The 16,396-nt window shown below is 38.3% G+C and overlaps 1 protein-coding gene across 1 annotated transcript in view; it reads right to left on the bottom strand.

Moving 5' to 3' along the window:
• Window positions 1–16,396, bottom strand: part of grm8a (glutamate receptor, metabotropic 8a) — a 297,183-nt gene that overhangs the window by 61,587 nt on the left and 219,200 nt on the right. Inside the window, exon 7 of the mRNA XM_042511145.1 lies at window positions 4,461–4,664. Coding sequence (XP_042367079.1) covers window positions 4,461–4,664 — 204 coding nt within the window. The remainder of the gene's footprint in view (window positions 1–4,460; window positions 4,665–16,396) is intronic.

Genomic DNA, 16,396 nt, shown 5'->3' with positions numbered 1-16,396 from the left:
ACTGTCGTTAGAAATTGACATATCGTGCCAATAATGTACAAGCTTGTTAATGACCTAGGCTGTTTTAAAACCTAAATTTGCCACCAAGGTTTCTTTTTACAGTCCACTGCAAATCATTATGCCAAAGCTCTCTAGTGAAAAACTTGAATTATGAAGGTATTAAATCCCCTACTGTTTTTTTGGCAGCAAACTTTGCTCTTTGTTGATTTTATCAGTTTTATTTCACCTCTGTGTTTTATGGCAATGCAAACAAATGAACTCACCACATAAAGAAAACTTGTTTTGGGGAGCTGGAAGAGCAATAATTCAAGGCTGATGTGTACAACATTTTCTTATAGTGTTTCCAGAAATCCAAGCGAAACAAAATGACCCAATGGGAATAGACCCAGGAGGGACCTATACATGTCTATGTGATTTCAAAACTTGCTGGTACAGTAGAGGCAAACACAGGATTCAGAAACTACCTAAAAGTCAGTATAGACACAATGCTTCTCCTGATGTACTGCAACAGCTGTTAAACTGATATTCACCAGTGTCAATACATCTGGGTGCAACAGTGCATTTTCCAGTTAGACTCACATATTGGTGGGATGAGGCAGCATAATGTCTGAGTACTTTGTGTGTAATTCCACCACCCAGTGCAGTGCATATCCATTGCTTCCTTCTCTTCCTTCTTGCATCTTTTGTTCAACGACCAACATATTCTACTCCAATTTTCATCATGCATTCAGTTGAGTGCGTGTATCTGTCTATTCTCAGTTAATCTTGCAAACTAGCGGGACCATTAGCCTTATATTTTGTGTGCATGTTTTTGACTGTAAGCTCAAGGAGCTCTCAAGGTTGCAGTGATTCACAGTTCTTGAAAAACCTGTTTAACTCTTGCGTGTGTGACTGTTGACTCCTCACTCCCCCTAAGAGACCTCAAGTGAACAACAAAATCATATAGCAAAAGGCATTTTCAGCAATCGTCTCAGCTAAAAACAGGCTTTACCATCTGTTGCAAGCACATTTTTACCTTCATTATTGCTCCATGGAAAATTTTGGCCTCATTTTGTACCGGAGCATCTGCTGATTAATTCCATACCCAATATGATATAATACACATAAGTTACTAGAGGCAGGTGTTTTACTGGCCATAATGTCTGAGGTCTGTCTCCATACAGCCAGTCCACTGCGGGTGCACCTCTATAATGTATATTGCATACTGTCTCACCTGTAGCTAAGTCTGCTGAAGTCTCAGCCCCATATGGGGTGCACACTCTACCAGTTGAATTATCAGACACACATGGCAGATATCTCCACTCTACTGAGCGCACTTTTCTAGTTTTCATGTTTTAGCCTGTTTGATTTGCTTAATTTGAATGGTGTCAAAATGTGATGCATTCATGTCTCATTCATGCCTCCTTACTCCCATATTCTTCCTTTCTTCTAAGAAAATACTAGAGGGGAATATTGTGTGTGAAATGCACAATTATCTATTTATACTTAAGTTGTTTTAAAAGAATTTAATGTCATTGATCAGTCAATTGTACATTTTTTATGGATCTGAAATTTGTGGACATGCAACACAGACAGATGCTGAAAAAGGCAGGCAGGCACTGAACAGAAGCATTACAATACAAGTCAGGTCTGTAGCAGTTGATGCTTTTATCTGGAACTTTCTGTAGAGCTATCTGAAGGTGTCATGGGCATATGAAACATTTGTAATGGCAGATGCTTGTCTGATAACACCAACATCAAACCGTTATTCCCATATCATTTTAGCTCCATCTAATCGAGTTTTTTTATGTTCTCTCAAAACACTGCCACTGAGAAAGTTGCGGCACATTTTGTGCAGGGCAACTTTCAGTGAGTGAGGGCTCGGTGATTCATTGGGGTATAAAGTTTGTGACCTTGTGGTTATGGGATGATTTCTCTACCTCCAGGCCAGCAATAACAGAGCAACACACCTGAGCACAAACCTGCTGTTGCAGTATGAAACAGCAATCAGTGCCCGCCTGTGAATTGGTTTTCGACAGTTCTAGCGATGACAGACGGAGATAGTGCGGGAAACAACAAAACACTGACACATATTTCTGCACACATTCCTACACAGACACATTCATGCAATTTCAATCTTGCCTCTAAAACTAAATCAGACAAGCGTTTCTGTAATCTCACAATAAGACTCCCTCGTTCTCCTACTCCCTAACCCATATGTATTCCACACAATACTTGATAGAAGAACGCAGGAAATGAAAAGACAGACAGAAAAGCAGGTACTAGCACATCGGGAGGGAAATGGATTATTAAAAGAACATTGAAATGAGGTGTCTGCTATTATTTAGAAGGAAATTAGTGAATGTTTTTCAACCATTTAAATTTGTCAGTGGCAGAGGATTTTGGAGAAAAAGGGGAAAGTATTGAGCACTGCGGGTTCAAAGTGATACAAGACCACATCAGCAAAATATAAGCAGTAATAGTTTTAGGAAAGCAGCAAGATTAACTTCATTTTTCAAGGTGAGCCACATGATGTGTTCTTATGATAAGGATTAGAAGAATTAAAAAGGAGACGGGCTTAGCATTGTTAAAGGATGAGCTGAATTGGTGAAGTCAGGGTGGACAAACTTTACAGGACTACTGAGTGGTGTCTAAGTTTTTGAAAGCTCTAATTTGCCCTTTTTTGACTGAATAACTCAGCAGTTTACATCCTAATTGTTCATTATTTTATTTTTTGCTATATTATGTATCATGGAGCATTTGGCAGAGAATGTTTTGATTTCTTTTTAGCCTATGCAGCTGCAGAGGAGAAAATATGAAGGGCGGGATGATACGAAGAGTTGTAAGGTCAAATGATTGCTTAGTGCATTTTGCTTTGTAAGATGTTAACTATGTGTGAGTCTGTAGCCCCTTTTACACTGCTCAAGGCGGGGATATCAAAGCACGATGCCACCTCACCATTCTGTATAACATGCCCCAGGGATGCATTTTTCTGTAGGCCAATGTAGAAGCATTGCCTGAACATTGCCTGCTCCCTCGTCAAAAAGCCTATGGGATTTTTCCATTGGATTTTGGATATTTGCAGAAAATAAGCTATGTGGTAAAAGACTTACACCTTTTGTTCAGCAAGATAATCCTCACAAATCATCACCACTTTCAGGATTTTTGAAGCCTAAATGTCATCCCCAGAAATAAAAAGCTATTGCCACGCTAACACGAACAACACTACGGTTGCCAACGCTACAAGGCTGAAAAGCCGTATTTGGTGCGGTTCAGGTTGATGACGTCACATACTCTCATTAAGCCACTTGTTAGCAACTGTCTTTTTTAAGACACATAAAAGCTTCAAAGTTTGTCAGTTGGTTACTTATTGACGTATTTTATGTTACAGATGTTACAAAAAAATCCATTGACTTTGCAACTGGAGAACTGGAACTGGAACTGGAGGTCCTAAAATGCTGACAGATTTCCTTTCTTAAGTTTTAACTCATTCCTAAGGGTTCTCCATAAAAAAAGATATGTTCTATCATCATCATCATCATCATCATCATCATCAAGAACCAGTTCCACACAGCTTATCACCTCTTTGACCTCCAGCTCTCAAGTAAAAGATGCAGATCCATCAGAGCAAAGACCAGCAGGATGTCAAACAGAAATTTCTCCCATGGAGTCACGCTGCTAAACAAATCTCCCCAGACCACCACCCTCCCCCCTTCCCCTAATCATGAACTCAGGACTTAAATATGCACACTACAGGCACTTCAGCACATGCACTTTGCACCTAGACTACTGATTTGCAACTACCTCTTAAGCGTCATTGATAACTGTCATTATTATTTTCTTTAACTCTGAAAGTTACTGTGGAATTTCAGCACTTTACCATTCTTTTATTTGTACTACATGCTCAGGGGACATGCTCCACTATTTCGTAGTTTTTAATCAATGACAACAAAGAATAAATAAATAAATAAAGACTATTCTATTCTAAAACACCAAAACAAAGTCTATGTAAAAGGACAAGATAATGGGTGGGACTAGTGTGATGTTTTGACGGTGTATTATGAGTGCAGCCCACCCGAGCGGCGTGCTCAAGGAAGAAGAACAGCAGCCATAAATTTCTGCAAACTGGGAAAACAATGATATCCGGGAGCCCCTTACCCTCTGAGCAGAGGACAAGATCAGCCGCCATATAACAGGGACCGTAAATGATTGCCATTACCGTACTATACCATTATTATTATTATGTAGAAAGGGCTGCAGACACATATGTTATATGTCACACTAGAGCCAGATGCTTTTGTGTTTGATTCCACATTGCCAATATGCTATCTAAAATTTTCATAATGGATCAGCATGCTGCTGCTGCCTATTGGTTCCGTGTTTAAATGCAAAGGTGGCTTAATGTAGGGACTTTGTAGTGGCTCTATAGAATGACCTTTGTGTAAAAATGGCTTGTGAGTCTGCATGAATGTTTAACTTACCATTGAAGCTGACTGCACGAATGTGGCTGAGCAGCTCTTTGCCATCGATGTTGTTGGCCATGCGTGGACAAAGGCCTGGATATCCGTAGCAGAGCTCCCGGTGCATGCGGTGCAGAGCGTGGGCCATGGCGTACACCGCGTCCATCACAAACTGAACCTTCCCCTCTTGTTCGTAGCTGGAATCACGACCAACTTTTTCTAAACCTGAGGGAAGAAGAAAATAAGGTGGTCAGAAGGGAAAATAAGAAAAAAAAAATGAAAGACTAGTATTATTTTTCTGGGAGTCATTTTGAATTTAAGTCACAATTAGGCTGTCCAGCTACGGTGTGACCTAGTACTGTGCACCACGTACTAAAAACGTGTGGAATGTAAACAATCAGGCAATGACGTACAATAACAAATAGAGATCAAAGTAAAAGAACGTAGGTAGCGTTCAGCAAAAGGAGAGGCAAAAAAAATGATGAAAGGACGTCAATTGGTAAAGAAGAAAAATTGGGGTGAAACAACAAAAAACTTTAGAGGGGTAAAAAGAAGAGATGAAAACAGAAAAAAGAACTAGGGTGAGACAGGTTTGACCATCAGACATGGAGCAGGGCACTCAGCCTGACAATGACAAATAACGCCTCTCGATCCATTCTCACCCTGGTAGCAAAGTTACAGAAGAAAGAACATGTTCCTTCTTTACATCTCCTGGACCACTGATAATGGCATTTCCTTGTAAAGGAGAGGTACGAAAGTATTCAGAGAACAAAAAGTGTACTTTATCCTCTTCACATGGCAGTGTGTTGAGGTCTATTTGTATACAGAGGAAACTGCTTATAGAGATGATGTCTTTCATGGTCAAACTGATCACTATAACCGGATAATTATAAAAAGCATTTTTTTCTACCCTTTGCCTTATTTCTCATCCAGCTGTCTAATTGACATTTGTATGTTTATTACATGAACAGGGTTACCAAATAATTTCAAGGACAACATTTCAAAACTTTTCCATGACTTTTCAAGGACCCACAAACTTTTCTTGACAAACGTCCCTTGCAATTTTTAAACATATAGATTCAAACTATAATTTCATAATTTCAGCTAGCTGGCTAACATGAAGTTAGAGAAACATTAGAGCTATGTTAAGAAGACAGCTACGGAAAATAAATCTGCCAATATGTTACATAACATGGAAGGTTATCCACAGACTACGGTAACATTTTTTAACATACAATAAAATTCCATGACTTTTTCTAAAATTTTAATTGTTTTCCCTTATGTCATCACTTTTCCAGGACTTCAGAATATGACTGTGTAATTCAAGGACTTTTCCAAGTTTTCCCATGACCATGGGAACCCTGATGAACATAAGGTAATTAAAAAGAGAGTTTTGATATCTACTGATTTTAATTAAATATTTCAAAATACATTTCTGCTGTTTCATTACAGGAGCATTTTCAGAGTTACCGCACATGTTCTTGAACAAAATTTAAAAACTTTTCAGTTACTTTTTAAGAAAACATCAATATATATGCATGACCATTCACAATGTATGAAATGAACATTGCTCCATCTCAAAAATGTGGTACAATTTAAGTAGGCCATAGCATGAGTATGGATGCTTTGGAATTCAAAATCTTACATGGTAAATCACACTGTCACTACATTATTTTTCTCTTATTCAAATCAGACTCAAACTCTGCTCAAACATAATCCCAGCTAGTAGGCACACACGCCGTGAGAGACAAAACATAGAGAGAAAACGAGGATAGTCTGTGATGGTCTACAAAATGTAGTCACGCATTGACACATTTTAGAGCTAAATGAAATCAACAGCTATGGAAAATTGTTATTATGTGACGGCTTATCCACGGATTACTTTTGCAATTATTTTCATTACACACAACAAAATTCCATGATTTATTCAAAACCGTTAAGGATTTTACTATTCCATGACTTTCCCAGGCCTGGAAAATAACATAACAGTGAAACCTCTTATTATCATTCCACTTCATGAGGACGGCTTTCAACACAAGTGCTCCTCGTGCGTATTCATTTTCTGCTGTGAGGAGACTACATCGTTCATTGAGAGAAAATAACTTTCTTTTTCCAGTCATGATTTTAATGTGCACACAGCACCAGACTCAGGCAGCCAGCTGGAAGCAGACTGCTTACTGCAAAAGCAAATTATCATGGGAGTAAAGTAAAAAAGAAGAAGAAGAATTAAAGGAAAGTAGAATTAACATTGTTTTTCCATATATTGTCATGCATAAAAAGACCACAAATAGACACTGTGCTGACTATTTGATTATTTTAAGTCAATTATTTTGACACCATTTGTATAGGAATGATTTTGTCACAAGCTTTTCTGACGGTGACTCGATGCATTAGAGCTAAAGTTAGCTTTACACATTTGGACCAATACACAATACATATTTTTCTACTTATTTAAGTATGCTCTCTTGTATTTTTCTCCCTTTTCTCCAGCTATGTGGCTTATCTTATTTCTGCAGCCTTAATTGCAGATGTAATTAATAAATTAATTACTGCAGAGTCATTTTTAAGACCATCTATTTTGCTATTTGCATCTATTTTGTGAGAAAGCATATTTGCATTTGGCCTTCATGCTTGAGTGCATATATTGTGCACATATGCACACAGGCCTAGTTGCAACTTATCAAGAGGGATTTATATAAGGACTCGTTAGCATAATGAGCTAATGAAAAAAGAACGAAGTGAAAATAAACCTCCTTGATGCATTAAGATGGAAATCAGCGATTGATTATAACGTTCATTTTCTCTGTTTTTCACCAAAAAGTTCAAGGAGTGGAACTACATAGTAAGTCCAAACATCCCAAACTCATTATCTTTTTCTCCTTATATTTCTTTAACTTCTGCCTTTTGCTGATTCATTTTGTTGTTCCACCCTTATCTCTTATTTCTGCCTCATTCTCTCTTCCCCTCTTTTTCCTTCTATGTGTATCATTTTTTTCATATTCCCTCTTTCTGTCCTTCCCTCCTTTGTCTCATCCTCCTCCCCGCTGCCTCTGCCTGAGCTTTTTTCACCCTTTCTTACAAGTATCAGTCACCTTCAGGCAAACTGAATCAAAACTCGTCTGGGCTGAGTTGAATTAACAAGACCAGAGGCCCCTCAATCAATATGAGAATCCATAAGGAATTAATGGGGTCCTGAGAATGAAATCCAATCTGCAGTTATAGACGGCTGTCGGCTGTTTTGTATGCATGTCTGTATTTGTGTGTTTGTTGTTGGTGGTAGTGATGGTGGTGGTGTCCCAGTGGGCAGTGAGTCAGCATTGTCTCCCTGCCATGTGTTCCAACTAAGCAGCTGATTTTGGACTAATGTTCTCCTTTCAATCCCTGGATAACAGAGCTGTGCATTAGCTATAAGTAAGTATGTGTGTGTGTGTGTGTGTGTGTGTGTGTGTGTGTTTGGAAGGAGGGATAAAGGATAAAAAAGCAGGCAATAGAGCTTTTCCATGAAAAATCAACTCTCTCACACAACGGCGAGCTTTTCAGCACCTCTGGGATGATATAATGTGATGTTATGTAAACAATAAACACAAATTCAACCAATCAATACAAATTCTGCGCTATTTTGCAATCTTGTCCCACATCTGCAACTTTTCAGCAAATCTGATCAAAATTCAATGATAGCAGTCCTTTGCATAATGTCATCAAACACACTCCCTTGTTTCTGCTTTTGAAGATGCAGATACATTTGTGTGGGACACAAACGTCTCACATCTACCAACAAAACACACCGCTGAAGACCGTGCTCTGAACCATGCCAAACATTTTGGTAGAACAAAAACATTTTTTCTACCACAAAGCACACCGGAGAATGGCTGAAACTTGTTGTACACAGACAAGAAAAATTGCCATAGCAGACACCTATCATTAGCACATGAATTCCTGATTTATAGCTAAAAACATGTTTTGTAAGGTCCCCATGACATCGAGCTTTGACCTTTAACCACCAAACTTGGAGTCCAAGTGGACATTTGTGCCAAATTTGAAGACATTCCCTCAAGTCCCTCCTGAAACATCACTTTCACGAAATGAGACATATGCAAGCTCACAGTGACTTTTCACCACCAAATTGTTATCAGTTCATCTTTGTGTCCAAGTGGACATTTGTACCAAATTTGGAGGAATCTCTAAGGGTGCTCTTGAGATATCATATTTACAAGAACGACACAGACAAGGTTATATGACTTTGACTTTTGACCTATGACCACTAAAATCAACTTGCTCAGTTCATCAGTGAGCCCACATGGACATTTGTGCCAAATTCGAAGAAGTTGCCTCAAGGAGATGTTGCGTACGTACATCGATCCACATCATGCCTCCAGCCAGAGCTATCGCTGACACAGAGACACATCTTAAACATTGCAACATGCATCAATTTTTTTCTTTAGAAATGCTGCTGTGAAATCAGGCATTTTAGGTTGCAAAAATCCCCCAAATTGACAACAAAATCCTGGAGGGACTGGCTTGTCTTCGGTATGAGACACTTGCATTCATATCTCTGTCAGATGCAACACCCTGTACCCTGTTTTTCAATCCTGCAAGGAGATACCGCAGCATATATTCTGCTGCAGCACCATGTTTGTCATTCATGGTTGCACACTCTTCCGCATACTGGTGCCCAGTGAAACCACATCCTCCTGAGCCAAAGCATAATTCTTTCCTGGCTGTCAAACGGTTCAAATCTGTGACTATTCATTTTGTGGCTGCGCATGTAGCAGTATTGAGTCTGTGAGCACACGCAGTGTAGTAATCCAGCAGGTCACGGTTTGAGCAAAAGAGCGAGACAGGGGGTCAAAAATCTATTGAGTTGTTTCCAAGCATCAGGCATGAAAAAAAACAACTTGATGCTCATCACAGTTGGCCCACGTGTTGTTTTGTGTATCGCTGCCTTTAATTTGACATTTCATTAGAAAAGCAGCTGCACAAATAACAATAACCTTTGTTCATCCAGAGAAGGCATGCACCTTTTGGCCAACAACCTGCTCAACATTCATGATTACACACATTCACACCTCAGTAGTCGCTGAGAGATGGGAGAGCTTATTCTCGTTAGTTTCTAAAATCCTGGCCACGAGCCTAGTTTTCTAACCTCAGAGACAAATTTATATTTAATTGTCTTTATTTCCTCCCAGTCATCAACAAATTGTATGGTGTAAAATAACCATTACTTTTTTTTAGGTGCACATGAATGCCTCTTTTTTAAAAATTTATTTCTTATTTTTTATTTTGAAATGTACTGTATTTCTTATCTCTAAAAATACACTCTTAAATCCACAACCTTTAAAAAGTGTCAGGTAAATACATGCCTTACAATACTACTGAGGCCAAAAGTTTTTTTAGAGGTTTAAAACTCTTGTCGTGCCCTGAGGTTACTCTGGTAGCAGCCTCAATAATGTGATTGATGCTACTAAGCCCAGTCAAAAGCCTCTGTGCAGCAGGGTGAGATGAATACTCTACTGGACCAACCGCTGTGTCAGGTGGAAACAAAAACCAATAGAGACATGCAGCAAGGTGAAGCTAATGCAGCTAACTGACTGGCTAACTGCCTTGATGAAGCAAATCGGGAGTCAATGCACTGCTCTTGTCATTAATCAAAGGGCAACTGCTGCCCCTATACAAAGAGCGTAGATCTAACATTACACAAAGAGTTCATGGAAGTCGACTCTCGGATGTTTTCCACCACTTTAATCTATGCAAAGCACCAATTAAAATAGTACAGATCCACCATTTAAGCTATAGGCTGACATAATTGAAGTGTGCTTTGTGCGGATTACAGTATCCAAACACATTTGCAAGTCTTTTATCCCTCTTAGGGTAAAATGATTTTATCTGCAAATAAGATGTTGGAGGAATGGCCTTATAACTCAGACTCTCATGTGACACCCAATATATATGGCATGTTGTGTTACTTTTGCAGTTTAATATGTTGAGAATCGAGCTTCTGTGGTGTAAGATGGCTTTGTAGCTAAAACGACCTAGATGTCATCCCCCACAGAAGGAAAAAAGAGTACTATATTTGACGCAAAACCTCTACAGCGCTCCACTAGAGCCACTAGAGGTTGGTGCTGTGGAAAAATGCATGACCACCATAATTTACTATATTACACAGATGCGGGCTATGAGAAATGGTGCGATTTTTGGCTTTGAGAGTTAAAACTCTGTTTGTTGGTGTTTGGAAAGTATTAGCATATGTTGTGCTGTTTTGGCCATACATTATAGGAACAAAACTGTTAAATGTATAATGTGTGAGCTCTCTCAAACTTTCAAAATCTGTTAAAGTTTGAAAAGATTTTTTAGTGTGGAGAAACCTTAAGACACTGCATGGCTACCTGTAGTGATTTTTAAGTTATTTTACTTGTTTATAAAGCTTTAAATGACCTTGCTACTCACTACATCAGAGAATTTCTCTCATTTTATATTGAAACCAGATCACTAAGGTCCACCACTGCTTTTCATTTAAATGTTCCCTATGTGTCCCATAAAAGTACCAATGAGAGTGCCTCCTGTTTTTATGCCCCTAACCTGTGCATCTTAATGCCTCTGCATATTAGAATGCTAAGCTCTCTCTGTATCTTTAAATGAAAATTAAAGACCTTTGTAATCTGGCTTTTAATTTGACGTAATGTTATTATCCTGGGTTTGAAGTTTTAATCATTGTTATTTACACTGTTTATCCCTACGGTTAATTTTATTTTGTTCTTTTAACTTTTGCTTATTCATATCTAAATTTTATTGGTGTAATTTTCAGTCTTGCAAAATAGTTTTTATTGTTGAATAAAGTGGAATTGAAGAGACTCTTAAACTGTTAGGAGTATTTTCATGGGTGGTTTACATAAAGAGAAAAGATAACTAAGAGTTCCATTCAACAGTGCTGCTTATTTCTCTGTGCATATGACAAAAAGGGTTATGACTTTTGAATGTTTTTTTTTTTTTAAACTGATACATGAATGGTTGGCTTTGACATGCTTGTTGTAACCACAAAATTTAAAGTTTAATCTGTAACTATTCATTTTATGAACACCTTTTGCACAATATCAGTTGTTTTGCCAAAAGCTTTTCTGCTGGGACTCTTTAACTTCTAATATGAACGCTCACTCAGGGAAGGTAACTGACTTCACAATGCCTATGGCCATATGGCTTATTGTCATAACACTCTCTCACACACACACACACACACAAACACATGCAAGACCATAAACACAGACATCTGTGTATGCAGACTCGCATCCACATTGTCTGATTATGCGTGGAATGTGTATCATCCGCTGCATTGCTCCCAGAGCGTCAGTGTTAAGGTCTGCAATCTCTAAAACTACTTAGATGGTAATACCTCAAACTTCTTTCTCATTGAATAAGGAAATGTGGATTTGAGCACTAGGTAATTGGTCATTTGTGCCACATAAACCAGAAAGCAATATATATTAGTGTCTGAGAACAGAGCATTTTGAAACATCTCTATACAGTCTCAATAATCAACAAAAGGCCTTTCAGCTGGCTGCTTAATGTCCTACCATAATTACAAACCTCATTATGTTAACAGTCGATAAATAAAGATAAACAAGACATTAATTAGTAAATGCTTTCACAAGCACATAACTTTACATATTAAATGGGAGACACTAGAGTGACACTATACCCCAAAATCACGCTTTCTGGCATCAAGCACAAGCCAGCACGAGAGTGCTTTTATTTGATTACTGATAATTTGATAATTTATTTAATAATTTGACATGATTGACCCATTCATGGAGTATCCAATTTATGTTTTTAAGCTTGTAAACACCATGTTCTGTTGAAGGAGAAACTCAAATATGCTTTCTGGAGTACTCCTGGATGTATATGAAGAATATGAATAACCAGATTTTTCTTTGCTCATGTAAACACCATATCCCGAATATGATCATAACCAGAATAACCCTCATAAACAAGTTATTCATGTCCATGTAATTGCACTCATTTACGTACTATTAAAACATACTGGCCCATCAGGTGTATTACTATTCAAAGTGTATTATTGTAAACCAAAATGGATCATTTTGTAACTTTTAGAGCAGGAGACTCTGACCTCAGAAATCACGCGCAAAAGTGCTGAGGGCGAGGCTAATGCACCATCCATGCTACAGCTGCTGCTGACTTAGCAGCTACAGGCAAGTGCAAATTAGAGAAGACCAAAAAATATTCAGAGAATTATTTCAAGTGCAACTCACTTATAAACTATATGGGGGTCCATCTCTCTGTGAGCTAAGAGGGTCCTTGGCCTAACAAAAAGTTTGACGAGCCCTGGTCTATAGTAATGATCTGCATTTTCATAATATCTGGTGTAACTGCTGCTGTCCTGGTGATATTTCCAGAGTTAGTTAGTGACTGAACTTTTCAACATTTTGCCAAAGATAGAGAGGCTACTTCCGTTCAAAATGTGTTAATGATGTGTTAATGAAGCTGCCATGGTTTCAAAGACTGACTTGAACTCGGATGTCCAATTAAAGATAACACAAAATTAGACTAAAATGCTAAAAATGTCTCTTTCTCTAAGAGGAGAAATGAGGAGTTTATGCTTTCCAAATGGCCTCAGAATAAGGATCTCAAACGAAAAAAATATTGATAGAAGAGTTTGTCTTGACCTTTTATAACCGACCTATAAATATCAGATTACTGATTACACTCATTATTCGCAACCGGATTTCTGACCTCAATACACAGAGCAAACGTGTTTTGCTTGTCTTTCCCAACAAGCCAGCATCTTTTGCCACTGTGTGGGTATGTGCGCACACGTGTTCTGCATTTGTTCACACTTCCATTCAGAGAAAAAGTACAACAAAGTGCTACACTTTGAGCCATAGATCAACGTGTCATGAGATAATGAGAATTTCTCCATGCTGTGAAACTCGATGTGAAACGACACGATGCATCATTAATCAGCATATCGCAAGAAAATGCAATCCTGCCCTGAGACAGTTAAACGACTGGCGCTGTTATGAGTGGTGCTAACTGGGAAAACACTACTGTCTCTGTTTCCTGGGATTGCGTCAGGTGTTGTAACGGGAGCATGGTGGGTGTGTGTGTGTGTGTGTGTGTGTGTGTGTGTGTGTGTGTGTGTGTGTGTGTGTGAGTGAAGAACGCAGTGCTATAGAGCTTTTATTGAATCTGTCTGCCCATTTTCTGCAGCCAGTAAGAGCTTGTCACCTCAGTGAAGTGGCCACAAATCTATTTATTTCATCTCAGCACATGATGCGCGTGAGCAGGTGCAAAATAAAAAAGACATCTTTAACTGAGTCTTTAATACGTGAGTTCAATATATTAAGTATGGTGCAGTCTTTTCTAAGTGTGTGCGAAAACAAGACAAAGTGAAAGATAAGCAGGAATAAAGGTCGAGACGGTTGTGGAGACAGAAACACAGAGAGGCACAAAGATGAATGGACAAAATGTTTGTGTGTTAATATGCACCCTGACATTACACTCTATTCCATTTTCCAGCCAGCAGCTTCTAAATTAAATTCAGCCTTTCTGCTCAGTGTTAATGACATCGGAGACCACAGGCAGCTTGGTTTGGTTGGCTGCTTGGTAAGGAAGGATTTACATTTGAAAAAAAAATAGAAGACTTGAAAAACTCTGAGAGGCAGATGAAAAGTAACTTTCATGTCTCATAAGAAGATCTGTTAACCAAAAGCTCCACGAGTACGCAATCATCTCCATATCTGCCTTCGAGTCATTTTCATATTTTGTGGCTGATTGTTTGTTCCTGTCTTATAGACATGCAGGCCGGGTGCTGTGATCTGTTTCTAGATCTGCATAAAGGCGTTACTCATCTTTTTGCTGTTTAATAAAAGCCACAGGCATGGCAGAAACTTTGTTCAAACAAATTATTTCATGATGAAAGTTTTGTTTGAAATCGAGATAATGTGCCGTTTGAAGATCATGACATCTGTTACTACAAATTGTTTGGTTGCAGAGAATTTAACCTTTAAAGTCTTTGGATGACAAAAGATAAGAGTTTTATAGTCAGGACCCGGTACTTTAAAAACATCTTTGAAGATGAAGTCGTGGTGGTATTTTTCATCATTATCATTATTCATAATTGATACAGCATTTTGAAACAGAGCTCTTCAAATGTCTCTTAAACTACATGAGATACCACTTGAATCATCTAACCTGGCACTTCAACATCAATGCAGAGGTGGTGATACTATGACTCACGCTGGTGTGAACATCAGGATTACTGGAGATAACAGCAATCCAAATATAACCTGAAGAGTAGAAGTGAAGAGCTGAAATCTAACTCTGTGTAAAGTCTTGAAAATAAATACAGAAAGGCCAATGGATTCTTCTTGACCCCACAGAAGAAAAGAAAAATGTTTTTCATAGCCAATATTTTTTGAGGCATGATGCGCTTGATGCGTGTATGATGGATTTTAGCAACTGTGAGCGTAACAGATTTTAAATAATGGAATAACTTGGAGAACCGTAAAGTTTTTCACAATAAGTGTCACATGTAAAATAAAACAAAAGGCCATTGAGGATCATTTTTTCTTCTAATATAATAAAACTGTCAGGATGGCAAAGATAATACTTATCTTAATGCACTAACTGCCACATAAAGTAAAAAAGTGGAACTGGTTATTAGGCCATAGCAATAATGTTTTACAATGAGTGCCATCAAGGACCAAATGTGTTCCTGCAAAGCAAATTCCAAAATGACATATGTGACCAGTACTGACAGCTGCAGATTTCAACAAGTCCTTAAAGTTATGACATGGTGGCGGTTACACTATAAATCTTTGCATTAAAGTTTTGGCAACAAAGCTAGGTGTTTCTTAAAATTATTATTATTATTTATATTATTATTTTTGCATGATTTATTTTATTCTTATTTTTTATTCAACCAAAAAGAAAAAAAAATGTTTATGCTGGGATTAAACATTAAATAAAAATACAAAATCAAAATATACAACTCCAAAACAAACAATGTAAAATGCAAACTGAAGCTATATCAAGAAAGGACTACAAAATTATGTTAATATGTGCTACAAGTGAACCACGAAAACAAAAAAAATTAAAACACCAGCTAAGATACACCCAGACGTTGGCATATAGAGGATGATGCACAAAAGTCCTGCGATGGTGCTTTAAGACGGCCTAGAGGAACCAATAAATGCAGCTTTAAGTCCTTCTACAGAGGGACTTAAAGCGTTGCTATGATAAGAAGTCAATGTTGACTTCGGGGGACAAACACAGGTCTCCTGGGTGAAAGTCCTGTGCTTGTTTGACCCAACCACCACCTCTCCCGCCCGCCCTTTAGGTACTTCTTCCATTTTTATTCAACGTAGAATTTGTCACTTTATATACTATGCCACCTCACTACCTCCTCTGCTCACGTAAAACTACTGTGGACACTAGAGGTTGCAGCCTTATAATATACATAAGTACTGGTTGTAATATGTTGCTGCTACAGTCCACCTATAGTGCCGTTTTTGCATAGATTGTATGTTCGTACCATCTGACAACCACCCACAGGAGCATTTACCAAATTAGTGCCCCTACCAGTAAAGGCAGAATAGCTATGGATATGACTGTTACCCGTCACAGTTTTAAACATGTGGTTAAGGTTATGAAATGGTCGCAGTTGCACTAGATTGTAGTTTGGCTTAAAATAAGTACATTTGTTTCTAGGGTAACATGCATCCATCACATGACATACGTCGCGTCATATACTACAACGTATTCCATTATGTTTCTAAAATAATTCATTATTGATTTCTGGCCTCACAGGAAACAAACACAGGTCTCCTGGATTAAAGTCATTGTTTGTTTGACCGATCGAATTCCCCTTACTTGTGCCCAGAGCAGACTGTTGCTCCTTGAACTACATTAGTGACCTTTTGCTCCCATAAATACTAACGCCACTA

This window comes from Plectropomus leopardus, chromosome 22 (genome assembly GCF_008729295.1).
Source record: "Plectropomus leopardus isolate mb chromosome 22, YSFRI_Pleo_2.0, whole genome shotgun sequence".
Lineage (NCBI taxonomy): Eukaryota > Metazoa > Chordata > Actinopteri > Perciformes > Serranidae > Plectropomus > Plectropomus leopardus.
The sequence above is the reverse complement of the archived record's forward strand: the minus strand, read 5'-3'. Positions and strand labels throughout refer to the sequence as shown.